We start from the raw sequence: 24,364 nt of genomic DNA, 5'->3' as shown, positions 1-24,364 counted from the left end.
TTTTATAGATTTTAAATGATATATGACAGTTTGCCTACAGATTCTTATTTCAAATAACCAAGATTCGCCATAGATAGTCAGAAATGTACTTAAAAAAAAGGGGCATTTAACCCAAAATGTATGAAAATCCATTCTTCCCAAAGTTGCTGTTTTTTTTTCTCTGAGGAAGTCTAGAACCATTTCCCATGTTTGATCAGCTGAAAGACTCCTTGTTGAATTCAAAGGTTGTTGAAGAGGATCGGGTTGAGTTGCACAGTCTGTGGAGAGTCTTGGAGATACCCTTAGGTCCACAGCAGAAAACCCCAACTTGCTTACTGAAACCACAGAGAAAGACAGCAATATCGTGCGATGTTCACATACATGCAGCTTTAAATAGATTGAAATAATTATCCCCTGATGTTCTCACTCCACTCACTTCTTATTGGTCTTCCCAATCTCATCAAACAGTAACTTCCACCTTGGTCGACCAACTAGCAGCCTCGAGGTGAGTGGGCGGTACTTATCCTCAGACATGCTCTGAAAAAAGAAATTTGAATGAGACAAATAGAGAAAATATCCCTTTTTTTATTAAAAAAAAAAGAAAAAAGAAAGAAACCAAACAAATCAGGTCTCAATTAACATCTGCTTTAGTTACCACTGCTAGAGGAAAAACATTCACGTAATCACACCTTCAATCAGCAGTTTAAAGGTCAGCGTTGACATTTATATATTCTCTGCACAAGATACATTTCATGTCTCCTTTGCTAAAGACATCTGACCAACGCCGCAGCAGACTGATGACACATAAACCCTCCTGCTAACCTGCATGCTCTAGCAGCATGTGCGCTCTTAGCTTACGAGCCATTAAATGTTATCTCTAGTGCAAAAAGCTGTGGGAAGTGATCAGCAAAGCAAAGTAATTTAAGGGACTGACAAGGTGAGGATTAGTAAAAATAATCAGATGAATGTGTGTCAGCCAAGTAAGCTCCCGATAGACTGAACTTTATCACAGTTTAAAAAAATCAAGCTATTTCAAATTAGAAGAATTTCAGTTTGCCTTAAAGATCCATCAGTCAGCGTCTAATTTACCCTTAATTTAGCTCCTGCATTATAATCCCACAGACAACTCATATCATTTTAAAAATAAAGACACTTCTCCTACACCTTCAAATTAATTGATTTATGGTATTTTGTTTTAAACTACTATATTTAACCAATTTTGTGCCTTATTAATTAATAATTAAGCAGAAAATGTGCTCTAAATTATTATTTTATGTATTGTGTGTGCAGGAGTATGACATTATTCACCCAAAATGTGAAGAGGAGATTTTTACAGAAACAAGTGAAGCCAGCCTGCTGTTTCCGATCGTGTTATATTAGAGACTTTAAAGACATCGCTGTATAAGTCAAGCTGGAACCCCTCCCCCAATCAGGAACATTAAACATTAACATGGAGAAAAAGAAAGGCACTGTGCAACGTTCACTGGTAGTTGTTCTGTTCGCTCAAACCGGCCTCCTATTCATTACAGGCATGTGTTGTCACAGGTTCTCATAAACTTGGTGAATCAGTGAACCAGCAGCATTTTTTTTTTTTTTTTTAAAAAGGGTCGCCTCTCCCCGTCGGGGAATCGAACCCCGGTCTCCCGCGTGACAGGCGGGGATACTCACCACTATACTAACGAGGAGCTGTTCTGGTGAAGCCACATGACAAAAAAAAAAATTACTAAGTCATCCACACAAGTCTGCCCAGAGGAACAGTAAGTCAATTATGGAAGACTATATTAACACTTTGAAAGAAATAGAAAAAGAGCAGGGTTGATCTTCTATTTGATCCATATAAGGTCTGACATTTTAAATATATGGTCAAGAGTTTGGCCTGATCTCAAGGACATGGAGTATTGTATAAACACTGAAACAAATATTAGCAGCTATTTACAGTATGATCAAAAATATGGCCAAATAGTTAATAAAATCAATGATATTGTTATCATAGGTACTGTTTAATTGCTTTTGCCTTTCTTTTACAGAAACTGAGGGAAGTAAGCATTTCTATCAACAGGAGGTAAATAATCTTCATTCTTGATTCCTCCACTGTCCTGATTTTTTGTTGTCCTCGTACGGATCAAATGTTTGTCAGACAGCAGAAATAAAAAAACTAATGTAAATGGTTACATTTATGGTCTCTACTTGCTCTCTGTCACAGCAGGAAAAGGTGAAGCTAGTTTGAGTTCTAAACAAGCGGATTATTGCAGAAATGCACAGACTGAAACAACTGGGCACAATAAATACTGTGGGATTCAGACAGAGAACAGGCCGCATACAACATTTAACTCCAGGGCAGACTTTAGACCTCAGTGTGCTGTAGTCGCCCTCTAGTGGGCAAGTTTCTTAAAGACTGGCAAACAATGGCTCCATGATGCAGAGATGAAAGTGTGAACAGACAATGAAACACAATGAAATGAAAAGATGAATATAAAACGATTGACTGCATGTGTGTGCGTGTGTGTGTGTGTTTGTGTGTGTGGGTGGGTGGGTGGCTTGGGAGGGGGGCACACCTACCTGCAGACTGTCTGTCCGACTAACGTACAGTTTCAGATTAAAGTAGTCTGGTCTGTTTTCCTGCCAAAGCTAATAACAAACACAGAAATGGAAAGTTCAGTGTTTAGTGGTGCTGATTTTGCAAAAATACGTTGAGGATAAAATGCAACATTTATTCCATTTGGTTATTTGAAATATAAGGGGGAAAATTACTAAAAGCCACAAGATGGCATTAAATACAACAAGCCTGACACTGAAAATAGCCTTTACTCCACGTCCCTGACTTCTGTTTCTCATTTTACTCAAATTACAATAAATTTATATTGTTTTAAACATACATACATACATGCTAGGGCATGTATTCCCTGCTCTGCTGACTATTTCAATATGCCTGCAAAGATGTTCTTTTTAAAAGCACACACACACAAATCATTGACCGTAAACTCAGTTGAAGTTATGCAGAGTTTTATACCATGACCTCATGAGTGCTTTTATTTGATTAATCCATATTTCTACACAAACTTTGTTTAACTGTAATGAGACTTTACAAGCACAGGTGCCACAGTAACTACTCCCCTGCTCTTTAGCAGACCAAGCCCCTTAAAACCCACAAAAGCTTTCTTTGACCTGTCTGAGGTCAAACACACACAGGAATGGAAAGTCGCTAGGCCCAGTAGCCTGTGGCAAGTGAATTATCTTTTCTGGTAAACTGGCTTAATTTACATTTTCTGAATGAACGGTAACAGCAAAGGCAGGCACAGACATTTTGAGGTGCAGTGGTTCAATTCAAAAATGCCTTTAAGTTCTTTCAGAAAGTGACTCTTCTGACTCTCAAGCAATCAAAAATTCTAAATGCTTGTTAAAAAATTTCCAAACTTTAATTATGAGTCTGAGCTACAGTATGCAGACTTTGTCCTGACCTTGTGATGAAGGGCACACAGCAGCTCAGCAAACCAGTAGAAGGACTGGAGCTCCCTGCAGACCCAAACAAAGTACAACCTCTGCAACCTGAAACCCCTCCAACCATCACTGGGTGCACAGCAAGGAGAAACGCAGGGAGAAAAAGGAGGAAACATCAAATACTTGCTCAAAGTAGTCATCATTTTTCAGTATATGACATTTTTTTTATCACTCACAGCAGAGCTTGCAGCACGCAGGCAAATGGTGTGACTCCTATTCCGCCAGCAACACACAGACTGACGTCGTAGTTAAACACTTCCTCTGATGGACCTCCAAATGGACCGTCCACGTAAAGCCTGAAAATATAATGTGGAAAAAGAAAGAATCCCAGACGCAAATTAGCACACATATATTTATACTTTCCCCACAGGGTTAAAAAGACAGATAAACATCCTGCATTTGAGATCCCACAGTCTGTTTGAGTATGTGTTGGTATGTGTGTGTGTGTGTGTGTGTGTGTGTGTGTGTGTGTGTGTGTGTGTGTGTGTGTATCTGTGTGTGTGTGTGTGTGTGTGTGTCTGTGTGTGCGTGAGCATGTGTGTGGTGTGCACACAGACTACCATCATCTCTACAACAGCTGCTCAAACACTTGTGTCACAAAACACACACACACACACACACACACACACACACACACACACACACACACACACACACACACACTGATACACTATTTCTCATACATACATACATACGCTAAACGTACAGATTCAAAATCATAAAGCATAGTCAAACCCAAACATTTGTCTGCATTAAGAAAGTATTCCCAGATATGCTCAGACTATATTACACATGAAACTCAGAAAACGGTCGGTAATACTACAGCAGCCTTTACACACCCCAACACCCAACACATGTCCAAGTGAGGCTTGGCTCAGTCTTACTGTCACATAATCACAAACTCTGTGCTCGGTAACACTTCTGAGAAAATTTTAGTCATGAACATTGTGTAAAAAAGTAAAATACTGGTTTATTGGTGACAGTTGAAAAAAATCAAACATTACATTTCTTAAATAGTAATGGTTTTTATTGATTATTCTGTAACACTTTACTTTAAGTCTTCCTATTTACCATTTATAATAAGTATACAAACGTTAAATAAATGGTTTATGACACATAATGTAATTGTGCGCAACTACCATATTTTAAGTTTTTCTTAATGTACAGCAATTCTAACTTATACTGTTTACAACTTCATTATAGTGTGTTGTAAACCATTTATTAAACCTTAATACTGTATACTGCTCATAAATGCTAACTCGGGGGACTTTAAGTGTCACCCATGATCCTGTATAAAAAAATCTTATCTCGCAACTATCCGGAAAAAAATATCAGTAGCACTGCTGTACACTTCAGCCCACTTAGCAGAGGTAGGGGGGTTGGGGATTTTGTTGGTTTGTTTAGCTCCGGTTTACTGCCATAAAAAAACAAATTCTCGTTCTCTCCATCCCCACATCTCCCTCTATTTATCTCCGCCTATCTCTCTCTCTCTCTCTCAAACACAGAGCAGGAAGAGCACAGGGTCAGAGGTCAAGAGGTCAAAACCTCTGACCCCTCTGTGATTCTGAGCTTTCATGAGAAATCACATCAGCCACATCACTTACACAGTCACACACACACACACACACACACACAGACAGAAATGTACTTGGGGTATCTCCTCTGTTTCACCATGGGAAGGATCTCCAAGTCTATCTTTGGTTGAGGAAGTAACAGCTGCGTGAACCGCTCTGAGGAGAAGAGAGGACAGGGGAGGCATTGTTATTACACAGTAAGAACAGAGAGTGTGATAAATAATGCAAGAATTATGTCTCCACAAAAAACACTACCATACATAGTTACGGGTCGTCTCTATACATAACAATTCAGTGTTTTCTAACGTTTCCTCACAAAATGTCGTCATGTTAGATTAAAGGGCCAACACAAACACACTGACTGCCCCTTCCTGTCTTCTGAAAGATTGTGTGTATTTGTGTGTGTGTGTGTGTGTGTGTGTGTGTGTGTGTGTGTGTGTTTATGGGAATATGTAAACTAGCGGGTGGAAATGAGCTGACTTGTTCTTGAGTTTGTCACAACCTCCCAAGGGGAGGCTTCTTCTAGAACTGTGTTCCTTTTGAGTTGGCTGCACACGAATGAGGTAGTCAAGTCAAAAAGCGCAAAACTTCTTTTGGCCGCAGAACGATAACTTTTCCTTTTCTCTGACATACTGTATGTGCATGTAAAGTGTTTGTGCTTGTGTCTTTATTACTGATCTACTGATTCCAATTTTCCACCTCTTTAGTTTAATTGAAATCCTACAACCTCTGTAAATGTTGATAAATGTGTGTGTGTAATCATGGCAAATATAGTTTTCCAACCAGACAATAAAACTGTGGGAACCATGCTAGCCTCAAGGTAGAGAAGTAGTCGAACACACACACACACACACACACACACACACACACACACACACACACACACACACACACACACAGATAAACACACACACGCACAAAAATGCAGCTACACAGAAATGCATCCTCCCCAGAGAGGAAACGTCATGAAGATGAGGACAAAACAAAATGACTTCCATCTGTCAACTCTGATAGGGAACAGTGACAGAGTGTGACTGTTTGTCTGTCCTTTTATCTGTGTGTTTCTGCACATCTAAGCCTATGTAAGTTCCCCTCTCTGTGTATCTGCTGTGTGTGTGTGTGTGTGTGTGTGTGTTTGTGTGTGTTTGCCTGGTGTGCGTTTGTGTCAACCCACCAGTCCAGTCTCCCACGACTCGGAGATGGATGCCAAAAGTTTCCTTGTTCTCTGTGGGACACTGCGAGGAGTTGGAGAGCAGACATTGAGTCACAGAGAAACAACACACATACACATGCAACTAATACAAGAGACAAAGACATGCACACAAACGCACAATCCAGTGCACATATACAGTACATAGCTACAACTCCTTTCATTATATTTAACAATGCGCACACTCACTCATGGACACACACACATACACACAGCCTTCCTGTTGGCAGACAGCATTACTAGCCTCAGGGGTCTGTCTGCTCTCTGTCAGTGTGATTCTCTGCCCTCCTCCTCAAAGCTCCATAACACACCAGGCGCAGGCATGCACACAATATATGCGTGTGTGTATGTGTGTGTGTGTGTGTGTGTGTGTGTGTGTCTGTGTGTGTGTGTGTGTGTGTGTGTGTGTGTGTGTGTGTGTGTGTGTGTGTGTGTGTGTGTGTGTGTGTGCGCGTGTGTGTGTGTGTGTGTGTGTGTGTGTGAATGAGTGTGAGTCCATCCCTGTAAGCAAAAGGTCATTTCTTTATTTATCTTCTGATTTTGTCTCATACAATCTGGACTTAGTCTGAAAGCATCAATAACCCATGTGAAAATGGATACTACTGGACAACTCAGCTGTCAATCAAGTGCCAGCCGACAGTAGAGGGGGGAGGATGTTAAGACAGACAAAGAACTGCATTCTCCTTGCCAAGGGGAAAAGTTTAAGAAACTGTAAAAACATATGTGTGTGTATATAAGTGTGTGTGTGTGTGTGTTTGTGTATGTGTGTGTGTGTGTGTGTGTGTGTGTGCGCGTGTGTGCGTGTGTGTGTGTGTGTGTGTGTGTCTGTGCTCTCACGTGTGTGTGCGTGTGTGTGCTTGCGTTGTGTCATGAGGGAGGAATGTGTTGCAGCAAGTTGGAGGGTTACATGAGTCTTACCATTGTTAGTGTGAAGGGATGGTTCTCAAATGAAGAGACACCTGGACAGTTAAGAAGAATATACTGAGAAAAAGAGAAGGACGGGAAGAGATAGAAAAGACAACAAGATGACAGAGAGAGTGGGGGAAAGAGAGGAGAGGATTAGAGAGTGGGGAGAGAAAAAGAGGGAGGGAAACAAAGAAACAGTTAAGTACATCATAAAATACAACTGAGATGTAACAAAATCAAAATCTTTGGCCATGAATACATGTCATGTCCTATCACCTGTCCAGGACGAGCTTTGAAGTTCTTCTTTAGCATGCGCAACTCAATAACATCACAGGGATGCCTGATGACTGTCACTATGGTAACGGGGTCACTGCTCCTGATGTAGCGGTAGAGACGCTCTGCGCAGTAGAGACAGAGAGGACCAGACACCCAAAGCCATGTCTAAGCACACAGGGAGACACAATGCAGCACAAATTACAACAAAAACACACTTGTTATCACACTTGACGCTTTCTACATCTTTGTTTGGAAGAAGTAAACACTTCATGTTTACAGTTAATCACACAAAACAGTTGCCCCCTTGGGCCTGTTTCTAGCGATGTTCAGAGATCTTAGCAATCACCTTGGTGGATATATACACTGTCATAAACAATAGGACCAATGGCCAGAGATGCAAAAATAAAGCCCAAGTGGTAACAAATCATAGTTTTCCTTTAAGGCAGGAAAACCTCTATTTATTCACACTTGGAAGCGTTCACACTTTATTCCAAGATGGTTACCCCTGTTGCTTGCCTTGTAGTCACAGCAGGGAAATGTAAATTGCTTGTAAATTCACTGTTTTTATTGTGGTACATATTGGAAAATGGATACAAACAGGCAGTGTATAGCTCCTTTTTGAGTGTCTAAACCGACTGCATTAGTGTTAAATTTGGATTCGTTTTTAGATATAACTGCCTGCAATAGTGGCTTTGCAGCCACTTTTGGACCGGTTTACGCACACTTCTGTAGTTCTCTTCGCCCAGCGAACACATCCTCGCTGTCGGAAATTCGGCCTTGAAATTACAACTGGGAGGCTGACTTAAAAGCTCTTTCCCCCACTAGACTTCTCATAATTACCATCTGTTTGATATGACAAGAACGCAGCATTAGCCCTGATACAGGAAGCTCTGGGAATCTTAGGCTCTATCAATTGCGGTCTTTCAAGGCTTTCTAATTCTCCCAGTTTGTTCCCATTACAATAACACAAGGGGGCCCTGAATCAAACCCGGGCACAGAGAGACATTAATGAGAATATGTGCTAAATCTATCCACCTCTCTACCACAGTGTGTGGTATTTCTGTTTTTTTCTGCTGGCGGTTACCTTTGGCAGACTAATTGCTCACAGCTCCACTAAAGCCTGGGGAGCACAATTGGGTATAAGGGGGATTTTATGGAACTAGCTCGTTTCTTAACAACCATGTGCAAACACATAATCACACAGGCAGGAAGAAACACACACCAACACAGGCCTTAACGTAGAAAGAGGATGTCCGCTCCTCCCTAATAGCACTACACCTCTAATAAACTCCCTCCAACACTTCTCAAATACTCAGCACATGTGTACAACACTTACATGGCCACTACAGCACAGACAACACTTCTTTCAACCCAAACACACACACACACACACACACACACACACACACACACACAAACAAATAAATTAAAATGCCAGGATACACACACAGACCTGGGGGTAATGTGGCTGAAAGTGAGCTTCCTCTCTGCATCTCCCCTCTTCATCTTCACCTCGGTCCAGCTCCTTGCCCTGCTGCTCCGTGCTGCTCTGATTGGCTCTGAGGCAGCCAGGAGGGTGGGCCTCTATGTTGGTCTGGTACTTCAGAGCTCCACTGGTGGAAAATACAAGAATCAAGGTGACTTTAGTTTGGACACTTTTTAGTATTTTCTATGATTGCAGAAGTATGGTTATTGAAAAAAGACCATAAAGACACATTCAAGTTCATATAGACATTTACATTAACCGGTAGGAGTATAGTCACCCCCTTTTTTACTACATTTGGACCTCCTAATATAAAAAATATACAGAATGAAACTCATTTGTGACAGAGCAAATGCATGCAGTTTGAAGGCTTAGTTACCTAATATGCTAGCAGTAATATGCTGGCAGTATAGTGATATTTATATTATAATACACGTTTTTAATGACACTGAGCGTTCAGCCAATTAAAATGGCCAAATGTACAAAAGAATGCAGATCACGTGTATTGGAACCTGTCCTGTAAAGAAATTGCGTTTGCATGTCGTTGTCTGTTTGGCCTGTGGCCAAAAATGTCACCTATTTAAAAAAATGCCAACAAGAAAACCATTTGACATATGTTTAAAAACATAGCTACTGGCTGTTAGTTAATATAACTTAATCACCCTAAACACAACACGGCAAAACAGTCATGTACGAGCAAACCCTGGTACTATGGTTGACTGACCGTCAGCAAAGGTGAGTAAAAAAAATTCCTGCACCCTCTTTTCACACAAAGGACTTTCACTTTGTCAGAACAAGAAATTTGTTTTGAATAAGTGACATATTTCATACTGAATACATAAAGAACATAATATATTTTAATAAAGTGAGTCAGCAGAACATTGCATGATTTCATGAAATGAATACTGTGTGTATAGGAGGATGCATAACATAGACGTGGAAAACATCATGATATGTTCAGTGAGGTTTGAATTGCTGAAAGAAAGATAGAGGTGTCTCCAGCTTTCAGTGGGTGTCTCCGATATTTGCTGACTTTCATATGTGAAGCAAATTCGTAACTCGTCCTCTCAAGGTACTGGTTACCATGGGGACAAACTGTACCAACAGTGCAGAAAAAACTAAGCGACTGCTGCAGAAATAAACCCAAATACCCCCCCCACACACACACACACACACGTAAAACACACCCGACCTACCCGACCATATGCACCATAAGGATGATGTAGAAGACAATGAAGAGGTTGTGTGTGTACCAGAAGATCTCATAGTTGGACACCCTGAAAAAAATTAAAGACAAATGATAACATACATGATTGTTTTCAAAGAAGCTCTTACTTCTAAGTCAGACCACTCGATGTTTTAAAAGATAATGACCAAAAAATAGATGTAAACGAGGAATAATAACCTGGTAAACATGACACGAGGAAACAAGAGAATGAGAGAAACAAAACGAGCAGACAACAAAAGAAGAAAGCGAGGTCGGAGTTTGCTGAGGAGCACACGCACAGACTCCCAGAGCAGAACCTGAGTAAGCAGGACTCCAGGGGTAAATATCAAAGGGGTCATTACACATAACGATCCCCCTGTAAACACTGCAAACAAGGAACAACATCAAACCCTGTATTCTTCCTCTTTGACTGCAACTTCTTTCATGTTTGTTTTCTTTAAGCATATCCTGTTTCTGTGCAGGGACACCACAAAGACTGAGGAGCATAATTCATTTTAAATCATCTAAAAGATGTGTGTTTACTCCCTGTTAGGTGGTCATTTTCTCATAATCCAGTGACATAAACCCCAAAAAATGGATAGGGATTAGAACCAGAAGTTAACTGAAAGTGAATTTAAATGTGGTGGCATCTTGGTGTATGAGTGCAATATGTTTTTATATACTGGTGTAAATCTATACTCTCAGTTTACAAAATCCATGCACACAAAATTGCAGTCCGTGCCCACAGCTTTCAGTGCAAATCCGTGGGCAGGGATTATAGACCATGCCCACAGATTGGTAAACCAAGAGTACAGGTTTACACAGGGCTCTTTTTTTTTTTCCTCAGCTGACCCCAGGGGGGCTCTGTACAAAACAAAGCAATAGATTTAGCTGGAAATCATTTTCCAGAACACAGAGTTCAATTACTAACATATATATATAGTAAAATAATAATAATAATAACATACAGTACAAGATTCTACAATTTGTGAGGGGGAAAATGTGTACAACACTGCACACTTTGTATACGTTTAGAACTAAAAATTATTGTACAACTATATTTCCAATGAAAATAAATTGCTTCTATTCTCAATAATGTGCACCAATTTTTTTTTTTTCCAGTCATATGAAAGACTTTCATTATATATTATAGATCTATGTATTGCATAAGAAATGCCGATGAAAAACAGCCAAATCAGATAAATCCTCCTCATTATTTATAAGCTTGAGGTGGTTTTTGTTTTGTCTATAAAGAATTAACACACTTAACTGAAAGTGGAAAAACCATTTTATGACTTACATTCCTCAACACTGTGTCATTGGGAGTCACAATGTTTGCATTTTTCTTACATAATTTCCCGTGTCTGAGGACCGACAGGGGAGACGAATTTGTGGGGAAGTGAAGAGTAATTAGTGCTGAATAAAGAGGCTGAGCAAATTCAAGAAACTGGCATTCTTTGGTAAAACTTGCTAAGTAGAGAACTTAGAAATAATGACAACTGGTGAAACTCACTCAATTTGAATATCAACTCACCTGTTTCTTTTGTTAACAAAATTATGCTTGAAGAGAAGCATTATGAACGTTCAGAGGTTTACTGTAAAGTTACCACAGTTGAGGAAGTTTTAGGCAGACTCTGCATTATGTAAAGCACTTTGAATTTCCTTGCGTATGAAATGTGCTATATAGATAAACTTGCCTTGCCTTAATTGTGGATTATGAAAATGTTCACTTTATTTTAAAATTGTAGAATGCTTGGCTAATTGATTAGCTTTACTGATCCTGTGCCAATGATGTGTGGTTTTTTTGTGTTTTCTGCTTATACAGACAAACTGGACTGGAGTTTACTTTTACACTGTTTGCCTTCAGGTGACCTTACTAACTGCACCTTTCCTCCTCCATGTACACAAAAATGCTGATGCAAAGTACTGTAATTCACAAAATATATTAATAAGCTTGTGCGCATTAATGTGTGTTAATATCACTGGATCATTGTGACTCATAATGTAGGTATTCCTCTGCTGTGCTGCAGCCATCATCCCTCCTCTCCAGCCACTTACCCAAACCCTTATCTAAAGCCTTAAGTGGTCTGGAAAAGCCTCTTATCCTCTGTTCAATTACCGAAGAGGGCAAGGAGAGCACATGCACACAAATGTGTTTCAAGTCGCACACACCTGCACGAGTTAACACACACACACACACACACACGCGAAGTGGGCGACCCACTGTGACCTGAGTAATGACAGAGCTGAGAGTCGACCACTTAGTGGGGATTTGCGCTGTAACAGACCGCTGTTAGAATGTCTCCTTATGGTCTCCATCTTTATCCATTTCCCTCTTCATCTCACACACAGACACACACACACACACACAAACGAGGGAGTCATGAACACAGAGGCAGAGACACATGTATTTGAGCATAAAAGACATGGCTGTATTAAGAGAACTGGATGCTCCGTGGTTTAATAACTTTCTCTGCAGTTCAACGTGTCCTAACAACAGTTTTACAGGCCTGTCTCTCATAATGGTTGTCTGTGGTTGTCTACTGATGCATGCAGCATTTGCCAAACTGTATCCATAACCCTCCCTTAACAATTCTGTGACACAACACAAAGCAAACACACACAAACTATGATGATTATGATGGAGGATGGTGGTTTAGTGGACCTACCGTACACAGTAAGAAGAGGACGTGAACATCAGGAAGAGGATGAGAACCAACAGGACGCCCGTGACTCCTGGGACTAAAGAGAATCGGGCAATTTGAGAGCAGAGAAGTCAGTTTAGACGAGTTAACATCCCAGGACACATTCATGTACAAATCTTCAATGGGAGCTTTATGGTCACAAGTCACATAATTTCATTTTAAAAATCTAAATACGCAAACAATCCTGCTTTTTTTTCCCAACAAAGACTTATTTTACCCACAAAAAAAACAATAAATAAGAAATACAGGGAAGAAGATATTTGAAGAGAGAGAAAGAGAGAAAGGACTATACAGTATTGGCCTATACGCAATACTGTATAAGAAAGAGTAGTCCTTCTTACTTGTGGTCAAAATGATCAGCTTTGGGTCCTGGGAAGGAAAAGCAACAAAAGAAAGAGTTGTTTGTGCCTGTTATTTTCTACATCTATTTTTGTGAGGACTAATTTAGTCGTCACAGGGGCAGCCAACTATGTTCTATGGAGAGAAAACAGTCCGCAGGCTTCATTCCAACACATCTCTTTAGTAGGTGACTTCATTGCTAAATTTCTCCCCCCACTCTACTTGAAAGCTAATAAGCTGGTTGAGTCTTAGATTGGACTGAAAACCCACAGTTTTGAAGGCTCTCCGTTACACATTGTTGACTACCCCTGCTTAAGAGTGAGGACATGTTTGAAAGATGTGTACGTTTTCCTCACTCGCTCAAAGGGGCCGCTAAGGGTTACGACTTGAGCTAAAGTTAGAGTTAAATTTAGTTCTGTACAAAAATGTGCGTTTGTGTCTCACCTCCCCTCTGTAGCGAGCCAAATTGAGAGCAGGAAAGTCGTCTGAGTAGCTCACGCTAAAGTTCACGACATTCACCAGGTGGGCAGACACATGCAAAACTAGGGAAGGAGAGAGAGGGTTACACAATACTGATATAAAACACAATTTTTTGTGCATAGACACCAGCAGATATGCAGAACCTCTCCTCCGCCTTGAACAGTCCCACACTTAATTATAAAGATCAAAATAAACTGCGAGTGGACACTCATACAAGCATCTCTTTGTCTATTCAGCAGAAAGTCAGCAAAACATCCTCCTGACTCACTGACACACACACATGCACACACACACACACACATAAACACACACTTCCCTGACATCACAGTCTAATCACGCAGCCGTTTGACAGCTGATGGAAATAGAGGGCGTAATCATGAGACACAAGGGTCCTTTTTTTCTTACTCACATCCTTTCTCATTCCCACTGCTTCCCAGCCCTCTCTCCCCCTCTGCCTTCTCCCAGTCTATGTCTCTCCCCCATCCCTGCAGCCTCTCCGTCTTCATTGTCATTTGTAGTCTCAGAACCTTGGCACTCTGCTATTAGGACATGAGAACGTTGCCTCGAGGGAAGAGACGCGAGTCTGTGCGTGTGCTTGGTGTTGATGAGTTGAGAAGTGAATGGTAACGATGAAAGAGGGCTTAAGCTTTACAGATGATGTAACAGTGAGGAACAGATGCCAGCTCTTGCAGTTCTTTTATTTCTATTGTTCTATTGGCTCTATGGATGGCAGTGTCAGTCGGCCCATCCAGACTGAAATATCTCAACAACTATTGGGTGGATTGCCATGATTGTATTTTTTTTTTTGTTTGTTTGTTTGTTTTTACAGACGGTCATGGTGCCCAGACAATGTACCAGCATCTACGTGAGCTTGAAACTTTTGTTTTAAAGTGAAATGTCTCTGCAACTATGAGTTACCATGAAATCTGGCACATATATCCATGCTGCTGGAGGATGAGTCCTACAAACCTTGTGTGGATTGGCATATGATTTTCTGCTCCCACCAAAATCAGGTCACAATTTCAGGCTTGTGACCAAATACCTGAAAAACTTTGTATTATGTGCTAATTAGCAAATTTTGTCATACTAACACACTAAACTAAGACGTTCAACATGGTAAACATTATAACTGCTAAACATCAGCATGTTGGCATTGTCATTGTGAGCTCACCATGCTTGTTTTTTGTTTGTTAAAGGGGCACTCCACTGACTTCACATGTCCCATTTACTAGTCAAGGCAAATACTACTGAGCCTGTCAAAACAATTGTTTAATATCTTCTGTCAACTGTAAATAAATAACATAAAGCCCGTGTTACAGACTGGGCCCATGGAGTTTAAAGACATGGGCATTTACCATGCAGACAGCATCTAACAAAAGACACTACCCAGTTGCATTTTAGGAATTGTAGGATCTAGTGTTTTTGACACTTGATCCATACTAGAGCCTAAAAGTCTGGACATCTACGCCGCTGCTACACATATTGTGACCACTCTTTTATAATTTTTCTCCAATGAATCTCCCAATATTATGGAAGTGCAGTACTAAATCACTGAAGTAGCCCCTTGAAATCAATCACCTCCACATGGTATGTGGTGAAGCAGAAATGCTTTAAGTTAATGAGCATTTTAATGAGCATGCAAAAAATGTATTATGATGGATACAAAGCAAAGTATTTGTGTACGGGCTACAATGTGTATTACATCCAAAATCCCATCAGCCACCATCACAATGTGTTAATAGTAAAAAGATCTTTAGACCGGATCAGGACATCTGTACAATGCTCGGATCACACCCGAGGAAAAGTACACAGAATGTTGTTATATGTAAGAGGTTAGTGTTGACTTCAATTGCAGGTCATCTTTTTTCGTGAGACTGTTACTATAAAAACACCGATATGAGCCAGGCTTCTCAGACACTGATGAATAAAAGGAAGAAGCTTGTAAACTGGAGACCCAGCAGAAACACAGCTGCGAGGAGCTCCCATGAGAGGAAACTCTCAAGAACAACAAGAGCAAACACTTGACACACACACACACACATTCCCACACACAGCTTGACAGCAAAAACACACATGACCAGCTGGAAGGACATCACAGTTGCTACCCCAGGAATGCTGAGCCAGCCTGGGTTCATTTATCCACACTTTACACACAATTTATACATACATACACAAACACACACACGCACACACACACACACTTTACACAAAGTGAACCATGAAGACATTTGAGCTGTGGTGATAAGTGACAGTTTTTACCAGAGAAGATGCAGATGGTGACTCCACAGGCCACATGAAAGGTCTTGCTCTTGTCCAGCAGTCTGCGTGTCTTTCTGCTTGATACCTGCACGTGTGCATGTGCATGGGGTAACACAGACAACAGAATTATTTTCAAGCCATGGATTCATGGGAACCATGACACACATAACTAATTTTCAGCCTATCCTATTCCCTCCCTACATTCAGAATTCATCTTTACCAATAATGCACCAAACTTTCAACAGTTTTCTTGCATTTATACATCAAAGTCTCACTAATTAAGCTCATGGCGGCAGTTAATTTCTAATAAACATCACAGATTTTTGAATGAATGTCATACTCCATTGTCTCTCATAAACACTGCAACTTTACATCTTTCAAAGTGACATTTTTTACCTAAAATAGAAAAACGGCCTTGTGACAAGATTTCATTTATTTTGAAGGATATAAAATTAGTGACAGCTGTAGACTTTTTTAACTTATGATCATTTTGCTGTTTCAAATAAAAATGCAAAATCAAACCCTAATTTCATTATTATATTCCTCAGTGGTTGGTCACCAGTGAAACAGACCTGTCATCAAAATTGAAGTAACACTGGCAAATTCAACCCATTGATCACTCCTTCCTTCTTCCTATCCCTCTACCCTTCTTTCCTCCCTCCTTCCCCCCCATTCCCATCAGCCCCTTTACCCCTCGGTTTCTTTTCTTACCGTGTGTGTTCCTCGGACAAAGGTGAGCAGGGAGCGACACATGGGCAATAGCACCAAGCTGCAGTTCAGGTTCAGCACAGATGCGGACGCCCTGCTGATGCACAGACCGAGCTGGGAAAGACAAACACACACACACACACACACACACACACACACACACACACACACACACGCACACACACGCACACAAACACACACGCACGCACGCACACACACACACACAAACACACACACACATATTGTTTGGCAGGTTTCTGCAATGGGGCCTGATTCAGCAGATGTAAAGTGATAAGGGTGTGGTGGATTAAGACGCACACTTTTGAGCTGTTCCTATTCAGATTCGGACTATTCAGTGTGTGCACTGAGGGCTGGAGGCATGACTTCCCTGCCACATGGGGTTTATTTAAAACCATCTTTGTACTTCTCAGTATGGAGAGCTAAGAACCATTGTCCTTTAGGTGTCTCTCTGCTGAGGCTTTGCCTTTAAATAGAACATGTTTAATTTTGTCAGGATGATGACATAGACTTCACTGGTCAATAACTGTTTACAAGAAAATTTTAAATATCCTTTAAAAAAAACCTTAAATGACTGCGGTTGAATTATTTAAAAAAAAAAATCAAATAAGAAAAAAAAAAATATTAAAAGATAAGTTAAATTATTACGGCCTCCTACGCAAGCAACTCACTAGATGCACTGTTGTGAAACTGTTTGCAAAGACAGACACATGAATGTCTTACTCCAGTTAATCAAAAGTTTTGAAAGTCTGATACAACAGTATGGGCCTCCCCTTGAACGCAATCTATAATAGTTTTGCGTCTCTATTTTCTCAGGCTTTCAACAAAGGGGCAAATACAAGGCACTATTAAAAGTATGACAATTTAGCTAGTAGCAGTTCCTTTATTCAATGTAGCCATGGATATACAGAAAACTATCACTGGATTACTTTGATATGAAAGAATACTTAAAAACATGTTGATACTCAGACAAGTTCTGGACTTTCAAGGACCTTTTACTCTATGCGGATTTTTACGGACGTTCATTCGCAAGGGACATCAAAGTTAATGGGAAGTATAAGTCATGCAGAATCCGCAAATATGTGTATTATGTCTGTGTGTTCAGATTTGACCGAGTTATGACTCACCTCACAGATTATCTTTGCCTCACGTCTGTCCCTCCGCAGCCCCTCTACAACTCCGCCTCAAACTTTGATTAAACTAACTCCTGTGGATTCTACTCTCTGACGACACATCACTGTCTGGCCAAAGCACACAATTTGTAGTCGGGCCGTTACTGTTTAGGTTAGGTGCGGGCTGTGAAAGAAAAGTGCGCTTATACATTACCACTACATCTCAGAACATCCTGTCTGACTGAAACAGCACCTAAGACCAGGATGAAAAGTGGGCATGGGAGAGATGTCAGCCGTGTAATCTGGCTTTACAAATCTCAAGCAACAGCTAAATAATCAAAGCCGTTTTCATGCGGAAACACTGGATGTACTTCGGCGTCTGCTAAACTCAGCACATTTAAACACTTTCTTGGCAGCCTCTGTGTGCACTGCTGGTGCCGTCTCTTCTGATTATCCCTAAGAAAATGAAACATGTAGTGTGAGATGACGGTGTGGGAGTGTGTAGATCAGAGGAAATAAGGGAGGCGAGACAGAAAGCTCATGTCTGAAACTGTAGTCCAATCTTCTAGGGGTACTCCACCCAAAATCAGCGGATTCAAATGGTGGTATGGTTTCATAGTGGCTGTAATAGACATAATCGGGGAAGTTAGCTAAAAAAATATGACGGATCATACGCACTGCCACCGCTGACTTTACAAACTCGCAACTGAACAAGCACCAGTTTTAAGTGATCAGACGAGCAAAATGGCAATCCAGCTCCAGTCCATAAGGACGTTAGGGAGCACAATTTATAGTACAACTAACTGGAAAAGATGGAAGTGCAGGACATGCTGCAGGGTTTCTGAAATTTAAGAATGGAGCCTGCAAACAGGTCAAAGTTAGACTCTACATATAGCAAGTCGAGGTTAACACCCGTCCACATAAAAAGTCTGATACCTTTACCCTTTAAAAACTTCCCACACACAATCACTCAACACAGCTTCTCAAAGAAAAGCAGCTGACGGCAAAACCACAAGCAGGAGATCCAGTATCCTGCTTTCTGTACATCCCCAACACCCCGAGCAACCAAAACACACGTACACACACTCACACACACTCATTCACACTGAACCATACAGGTGAATGAGATAAGATGCTTTTTGAAGTTAAATCTAAATCCCCCTCAGAAGCATTAAAGCTTTGAAATACATCTACATCTTGCATGTGCACACACACAGACACAAGTGCAGATATACACACTTATCCACACACACACACACACACACCCACATAAATTTAAGCCCTCAGGCAAGGCATTCAGTTAAAGCCAGAGGCGTGCCCACACTTGCCCCTCTCTCTGCTGTGCCTCCCAATGTACAGCCAGTGCTTGAATAGCTCACACATGCTGTTTGCTGCCACTTCTTATTTTACCACTCATTTCATATTGCACAAACATTTTCCTCTGTTCAGTTTTCATACTGTCTTCTTTATGTTTTACAGCTGTTATTTGCCAATACTCAAACTCTAAATACTGCAACCTACTCTGATGAAATGGGTGGTTTGGCCATGATTTTGATATTTTCCCCACCTTTTCCCCTTCACCTGCAGAGTGGCATCGCATTTTATATTGCACATACATTTTTTAAGGAGTTATTTTAAAGAAGATAACCACACTCACAACACAAATGCTAAGGTGCAGGAAGGCTGAAAACAACAACGTGCAACAATGCAAGTACCTAATAATGAAGCCCTCAATAGGTCTAATGATTGAAAGCATGGCTTCGATATGAAATACTTGCACTGGACCTAAGTAGTTTTCCTTTTTCCATTTTAAGCATAAAATAACTGTGATTTGGGTATTGGCAAGAACTTAAATTGCTAACACATAAGAATAAAAGTTAAGTGATGCTAACTTTGTCCTTGCTTCGACATAATTGGCGACTAATCTTGGCTCCAACAAGTTGCAACTAATACTGATGCAACGGGAGCAAACTACATGTTTGAGCAATCAGCTTTTAGCAAGCAACGCGATACAGACATTGGTCTTTGACATGACAGAGTTCCAGCTGGTGGAAAGCAAATGAAGCAAAGCTGTCTGAGCTTAGCAGGTCTCAGGTGATTGGACTGTAATGTCAGTGGTATTTCAATGATTTTCTCCAAAGACAAGAACGTTTTCTCTGGCACAAAAACACACACAGACACACCAACATGAACTTGTGACAACAATTACACCAACGCTCACGTGGGTGAGCAAGCATCAAATTCCTGATTCCGTATGTGTGTGTGTGTGTGTGTGTGTGTGTGTGTGTGTGTGTGTGTGTGTGTGTGTGTGTGTGTGCGCGTGTGTGTGCGTGTGTGTATGTGCCACGGCTCACAAATGGCTGACCCTAGAGTCAGCACCAACTGGCCAACTGGAGAACACACATACACACAAATGTTGTGACTCGGACTCATTAAACCTGCGTGTGATGATGAAAACTTACAGCCTCACTGTTGTCATCTGGGCAGCCACTAAAAAAGCCTCAAATAACCCATTGATTTCTGTACATCTGAACTGCTACTTTTTAATATTTCTGTCAGCAATTAAAGTCTAGATAAATCCATGTGGACACAATCAAAATCTACAAGCCTGGATATGCTAATGAGTCAGTGAAGATCTTAAAGGCTTTGCACACTCACAAAGGCGGTTTCAATTATTTATAATGTGTTGAATAATTTAGTTTTTGATACAGTAAAAGTTTTAGTGTTATGGCTGTGATTAAGTTTTACGAATGTGGTGCATGCGAGTGCAGGTAACAAGCAACACATGTCACAAAAAGCCTAACATGAAGTGTCCTCTGCAGCATCAGAGCTCAGATTAGCACAGCTAGACCTCCAAAGGAATGTCCACGCCTCACAACTCTGTGTCTCCGGTCTTAGCTTGATTAATTATCTAAACAAAACATATACACAGTTAGACTTAGTGCTCAGCTCTCTTTCAAGTCCAGCACCCACACACAGATATGCACTAAGTGTGTGGGCACTTTTCTTTTAGATTTATTCTGCCTCTCAGCCCAGAGTTTACAGATTTCTGCCACATATGAATACCTGTTAACCATAAGAGTAACAAAGTATTGTCTTCTTACAAAATCTCCTCTTGTGTTAAAATATACATTTATAAACATTTTATATAATATAAGATGATTATATAATCCCACAGTGTTTCATCAAGGTGTAGATCCCCTGCAACCCTCTCAAGGACTGCTGGCGTCTTTTCATGGTACTTTCATAAACTTTATTCTAAACAGTTTAAGCTCCATTAAAGAGCCTTTTTTTACTGTCACCTTTCACTGAAAGTCACCCATAAATAATAACTTCATAGATTTTTGTTCTGTATAACCTGCTCCAGACCAGGTAGTTTATGCATTCTGTATATGTATTTTTGTTTTTTTTCCCCCTGTATATAATCTATAATTGGGCTGTATATTCTTTATAATCAGTTTTCATTCATTCACTTAGCACTCATTGCTATTTGAAGCTGCAATCAGTGCTGTCTGAGCACTTCACATACATTAACAGTCCCTCCACTGTAAATAAAGTATTAAAACATTTAAGGGAAATGATAACTGTAGGATGGGCTGTGTGTTAGTGTGTCAGGTCTTACCCCGAGCATCTTGTAGAGGTAGTGATACTGCTGTCCAGTGGAATACAGGAGGAAGGTCTTTAGGAACAGCCAGGTGTTGGCTCCCAACCACAGCATCTACACACACACACACACACACACACACACACACATACACATCATCCACAAGCAGCACAGTGTGTACAGAACAGTCTAAGCAACAGCCTAGTGTTCACTATCACTATAATTTACATTTGGTCTTCAAACAAAATGTTAATCCTTGGCATATGACGGTTGTTGTAGGCTGTATGGATACAGAATATTAAGCACAATAAACCCCCTACTGAGCAGCAACAAATAGGCCAACAGTCAGTTCCTTTAGTGATTGTCCGAAGTTGTCTTGGAAACTCGTTGTAACAGCTCATTAACAGGTAAACCAGGCAAATCCTGGGACGGCATACGATTTGAGAGCAGCTGAATGGCTTGAAAGTCTCTGACAAAAAGTTCTGTTTGTTTTTTTTCCCCACCAGGACCAAATGCTTTCCTCCCTCGTTGGCGACCCAGCTCCGCAGCGACACAACCATGATGCCCTCACAGGTCCGGGCAGCTGCCCAGACTCCTCACCGAATGCCTCGGTGTGGCTGAGAGGTGAAGGCCCGTCCTCCCTGCAGCTCCGTCTCTCCCCGTCTGCCTTCCTGCCTGTGCGCAGCGTCCACAGACCGGCCGGTGTCTGCTCCGTCCTCCCTCCGTTATTACGCCGCTCCCGTCTGCTCCGAGCGCTCTTTGACTTTTCATCCCACACAAAAAAAAAAAAAAAAAAAAAAAAAACCCAAACGCGGTGTCAGCGGCGAGGAGCTCCACGCTGACACGACCGCATCTCTCCCTGTCCCCTCGCCCCCATTAGTCCGCTTCACATCGGGCCTGAACGCGCAGTGAGCAGCACCGCCGAGGCGTCCCGGCTAAAAACTTCGCTGGGCCAAATAAAGACAACCAGCGGGCAGGAGAACAATGAACATCGCTCCAGCGCCCCTCACTGCTCCTCTCGGTCACTAGAAGGAGCCACAGACCAACTCGTCCCGCCGAAGCGGGCTTATAAACCTACTGGATGTACTCTATCAGCTGGGACTGTTACAAAATGTTGAGCTGGGACTTCCTAAAACGGCGCCGGGTTACAAAGGGATTATAAATTGGTGGTTTGGTAAATAAATATACATCACTTCAACAAAGGCAACTTTTGCAACTAGATTTCATGATTAAAACTCTTTATTAATGGTTTATTAACATTTCTCACTGGATGTTTGATGCTTAAAATAAATGATTAACTACTTACACATTTTCTAACTGCAAATGTTTTACTAATACAATTCCATATTAACGACTTGTTAACATGTCAAACTGCAGACTGGATGGCGTATTAGACAGTGAGAGACCGATGAGGATTTCTTATTAAATTACCAAAATTTATAACAGCATCAACCTGGGCACTTAGTTCCACCTAAGGGAAATGTTAATGCTACAGCACTGTGTTATATTTTATGCGGTTATATAGTGAGTTTCAAATTTCATGCTTGTCCTTACATACAGCACCTGACAACAAAATCCCACTTAAAGGTCAATTTAGTAGCTGTTTTCGAGCTTTTGGTTACATCGTGTCATCTTCATCAGAAAATGAATGAATCGTTGGAAGAGCTAATAAATGGACCTTTCGGGGTGCAATTTCTTTGGCAATTACAGTGTGCTTCTAACTGTGTGGCGACAGTTGGGGAAGGCCGTTTTCCTGTTTCCATGCCATGGCCCCATGCATGATAAACTAAAGAGAAATGGTTTGAAATGGTTTGCTGAGTTGGGTGTGGAAGAACTTGGCTGGCCTGCACAGAGCCCTGAGCTCAAACCCATCCAGCACCTTCGGGATGAAGTGGAACGATGACTGTGGGCCAGGTCTCATGAAAAGTGGAAGCTGTCTTCTTCACTGGTAACACCACATCCACATCCACCAGAGACCAAATAACCTGATATGAGCTGCGGATCATTTTATTGTTTCTGACTAAGGGTTGTCTCAGCGCTGCTCTCCATGGTTTTTTGTGTTTCAGATATGTGATGCTCTATAGTACTTACCTACATATCATTAAAACAGTAAAGGTAGGTATAAATATAACACCACAAAGTACGAGCCTGTTGTTATATTTTATAATATAATCATTACAAGTCATAGTCATTTGATTGAAAAGTAGGACCTAGGTCCCCAAGTAGCACAGTTCCAATTAAATCCAAATCAACCTCCCACTACCAGTTTAAGACTGCTGGTTTAATTAAACAGCCCCCCCCCCCCTCCGAGATAAAGTGTGTTGGGGACGAGGCTGAGCTATGGTCTCTGTCCTCCCCACATTCCTGGGAGCAGAGAGTCTCCTCCCTGCTTCACGCTCCAGCCCACCGCATGAAAGAGCCATCCTCCACCCCACACAGCTGTTCACGAAAGTAGGAGGGGTCCAGCACAACTGAGGCCTGCATGTCTTGTAGTGTGGGAAAATGTCTGACTATGTTTTAGTAATATATGCCAGTGGTGTAGTGTGAATATAGGCTTGAACTAAAAGCTAAATGAACTAACTCATAGATACTAACAGGCCCTCTTCTGTATTATTCATAATTGAAACACTCTTTATTGTCTGTTTGGTTGGTTCATTAGAGGTTTAGGTGATTGACCTACTTTATGTGTCGACAACTTTTTGTAGATTGAAGCGTCAGTAAACAAGCATTGATGTATAAAGGAAGCAGATATATATGGAAGCCCAGTTCTGCCAGGAGAAGAAGAAAAAAGGAAAGTTATGCATGATGAATATAAGCAGCTTATTCACTTTTTATTCTAGCTTGTAACTGCAAAACATCATCTCCACATGAGCTGAGTAGATGTATCAGCTGATCCTGTATCACCCTCCCTTCTGCACTGAACTGTAAATCCAGCTCAAACCTGCTGTTGGTAAAACCTGTCCCATCAAGTGGATTCTTGGTCATTGACTCTCACATTTAGAAAAA

The 24,364-nt window shown here is 41.1% G+C and overlaps 1 protein-coding gene and 1 non-coding gene across 4 annotated transcripts in view; both read right to left on the bottom strand.

The window, feature by feature from the left end:
* The window catches only part of LOC120792125 (NADPH oxidase 4), a 28,406-nt gene continuing 4,042 nt past the window's right edge, over positions 1-24,364 (bottom strand). Inside the window, exons 2-19 of one of the 3 annotated variants that reach the window (XM_040131183.1) lie at positions 24,039-24,126; positions 21,377-21,472; positions 16,628-16,738; positions 15,917-16,001; positions 13,622-13,719; positions 13,180-13,207; positions 12,803-12,875; positions 10,123-10,203; positions 8,897-9,056; positions 7,444-7,608; positions 7,180-7,242; positions 6,226-6,286; positions 5,126-5,207; positions 3,654-3,773; positions 3,438-3,546; positions 2,539-2,607; positions 416-516; positions 1-314 (exon numbers count right to left, since the gene is read on the bottom strand). In XM_040131183.1, the coding sequence (XP_039987117.1) occupies positions 194-314; positions 416-516; positions 2,539-2,607; positions 3,438-3,546; positions 3,654-3,773; positions 5,126-5,207; positions 6,226-6,286; positions 7,180-7,242; positions 7,444-7,608; positions 8,897-9,056; positions 10,123-10,203; positions 12,803-12,875; positions 13,180-13,207; positions 13,622-13,719; positions 15,917-16,001; positions 16,628-16,738; positions 21,377-21,472 (1,623 nt within the window). In that variant the 5' untranslated portion in view covers positions 24,039-24,126 and the 3' untranslated portion in view covers positions 1-193. Of the gene's footprint in view, positions 315-415; positions 517-2,538; positions 2,608-3,437; positions 3,547-3,653; positions 3,774-5,125; positions 5,208-6,225; positions 6,287-7,179; positions 7,243-7,443; positions 7,609-8,896; positions 9,057-10,122; positions 10,204-12,802; positions 12,876-13,179; positions 13,208-13,621; positions 13,720-15,916; positions 16,002-16,627; positions 16,739-21,376; positions 21,473-21,861; positions 22,070-24,038; positions 24,127-24,364 lie in introns of those variants that run through there. The other 2 variants (XM_040131182.1, XM_040131184.1) reach the window with 2 other exon arrangements.
* trnad-guc lies at positions 1,593-1,664 on the bottom strand. The gene has a single exon. It is a non-coding gene; the product is annotated as a tRNA-Asp (tRNA).

This window comes from Xiphias gladius, chromosome 7 (assembly GCF_016859285.1).
Source record: "Xiphias gladius isolate SHS-SW01 ecotype Sanya breed wild chromosome 7, ASM1685928v1, whole genome shotgun sequence".
Classification (NCBI taxonomy): domain Eukaryota; kingdom Metazoa; phylum Chordata; class Actinopteri; order Istiophoriformes; family Xiphiidae; genus Xiphias; species Xiphias gladius.
This window is presented reverse-complemented; position numbering and strand designations above follow the sequence as displayed.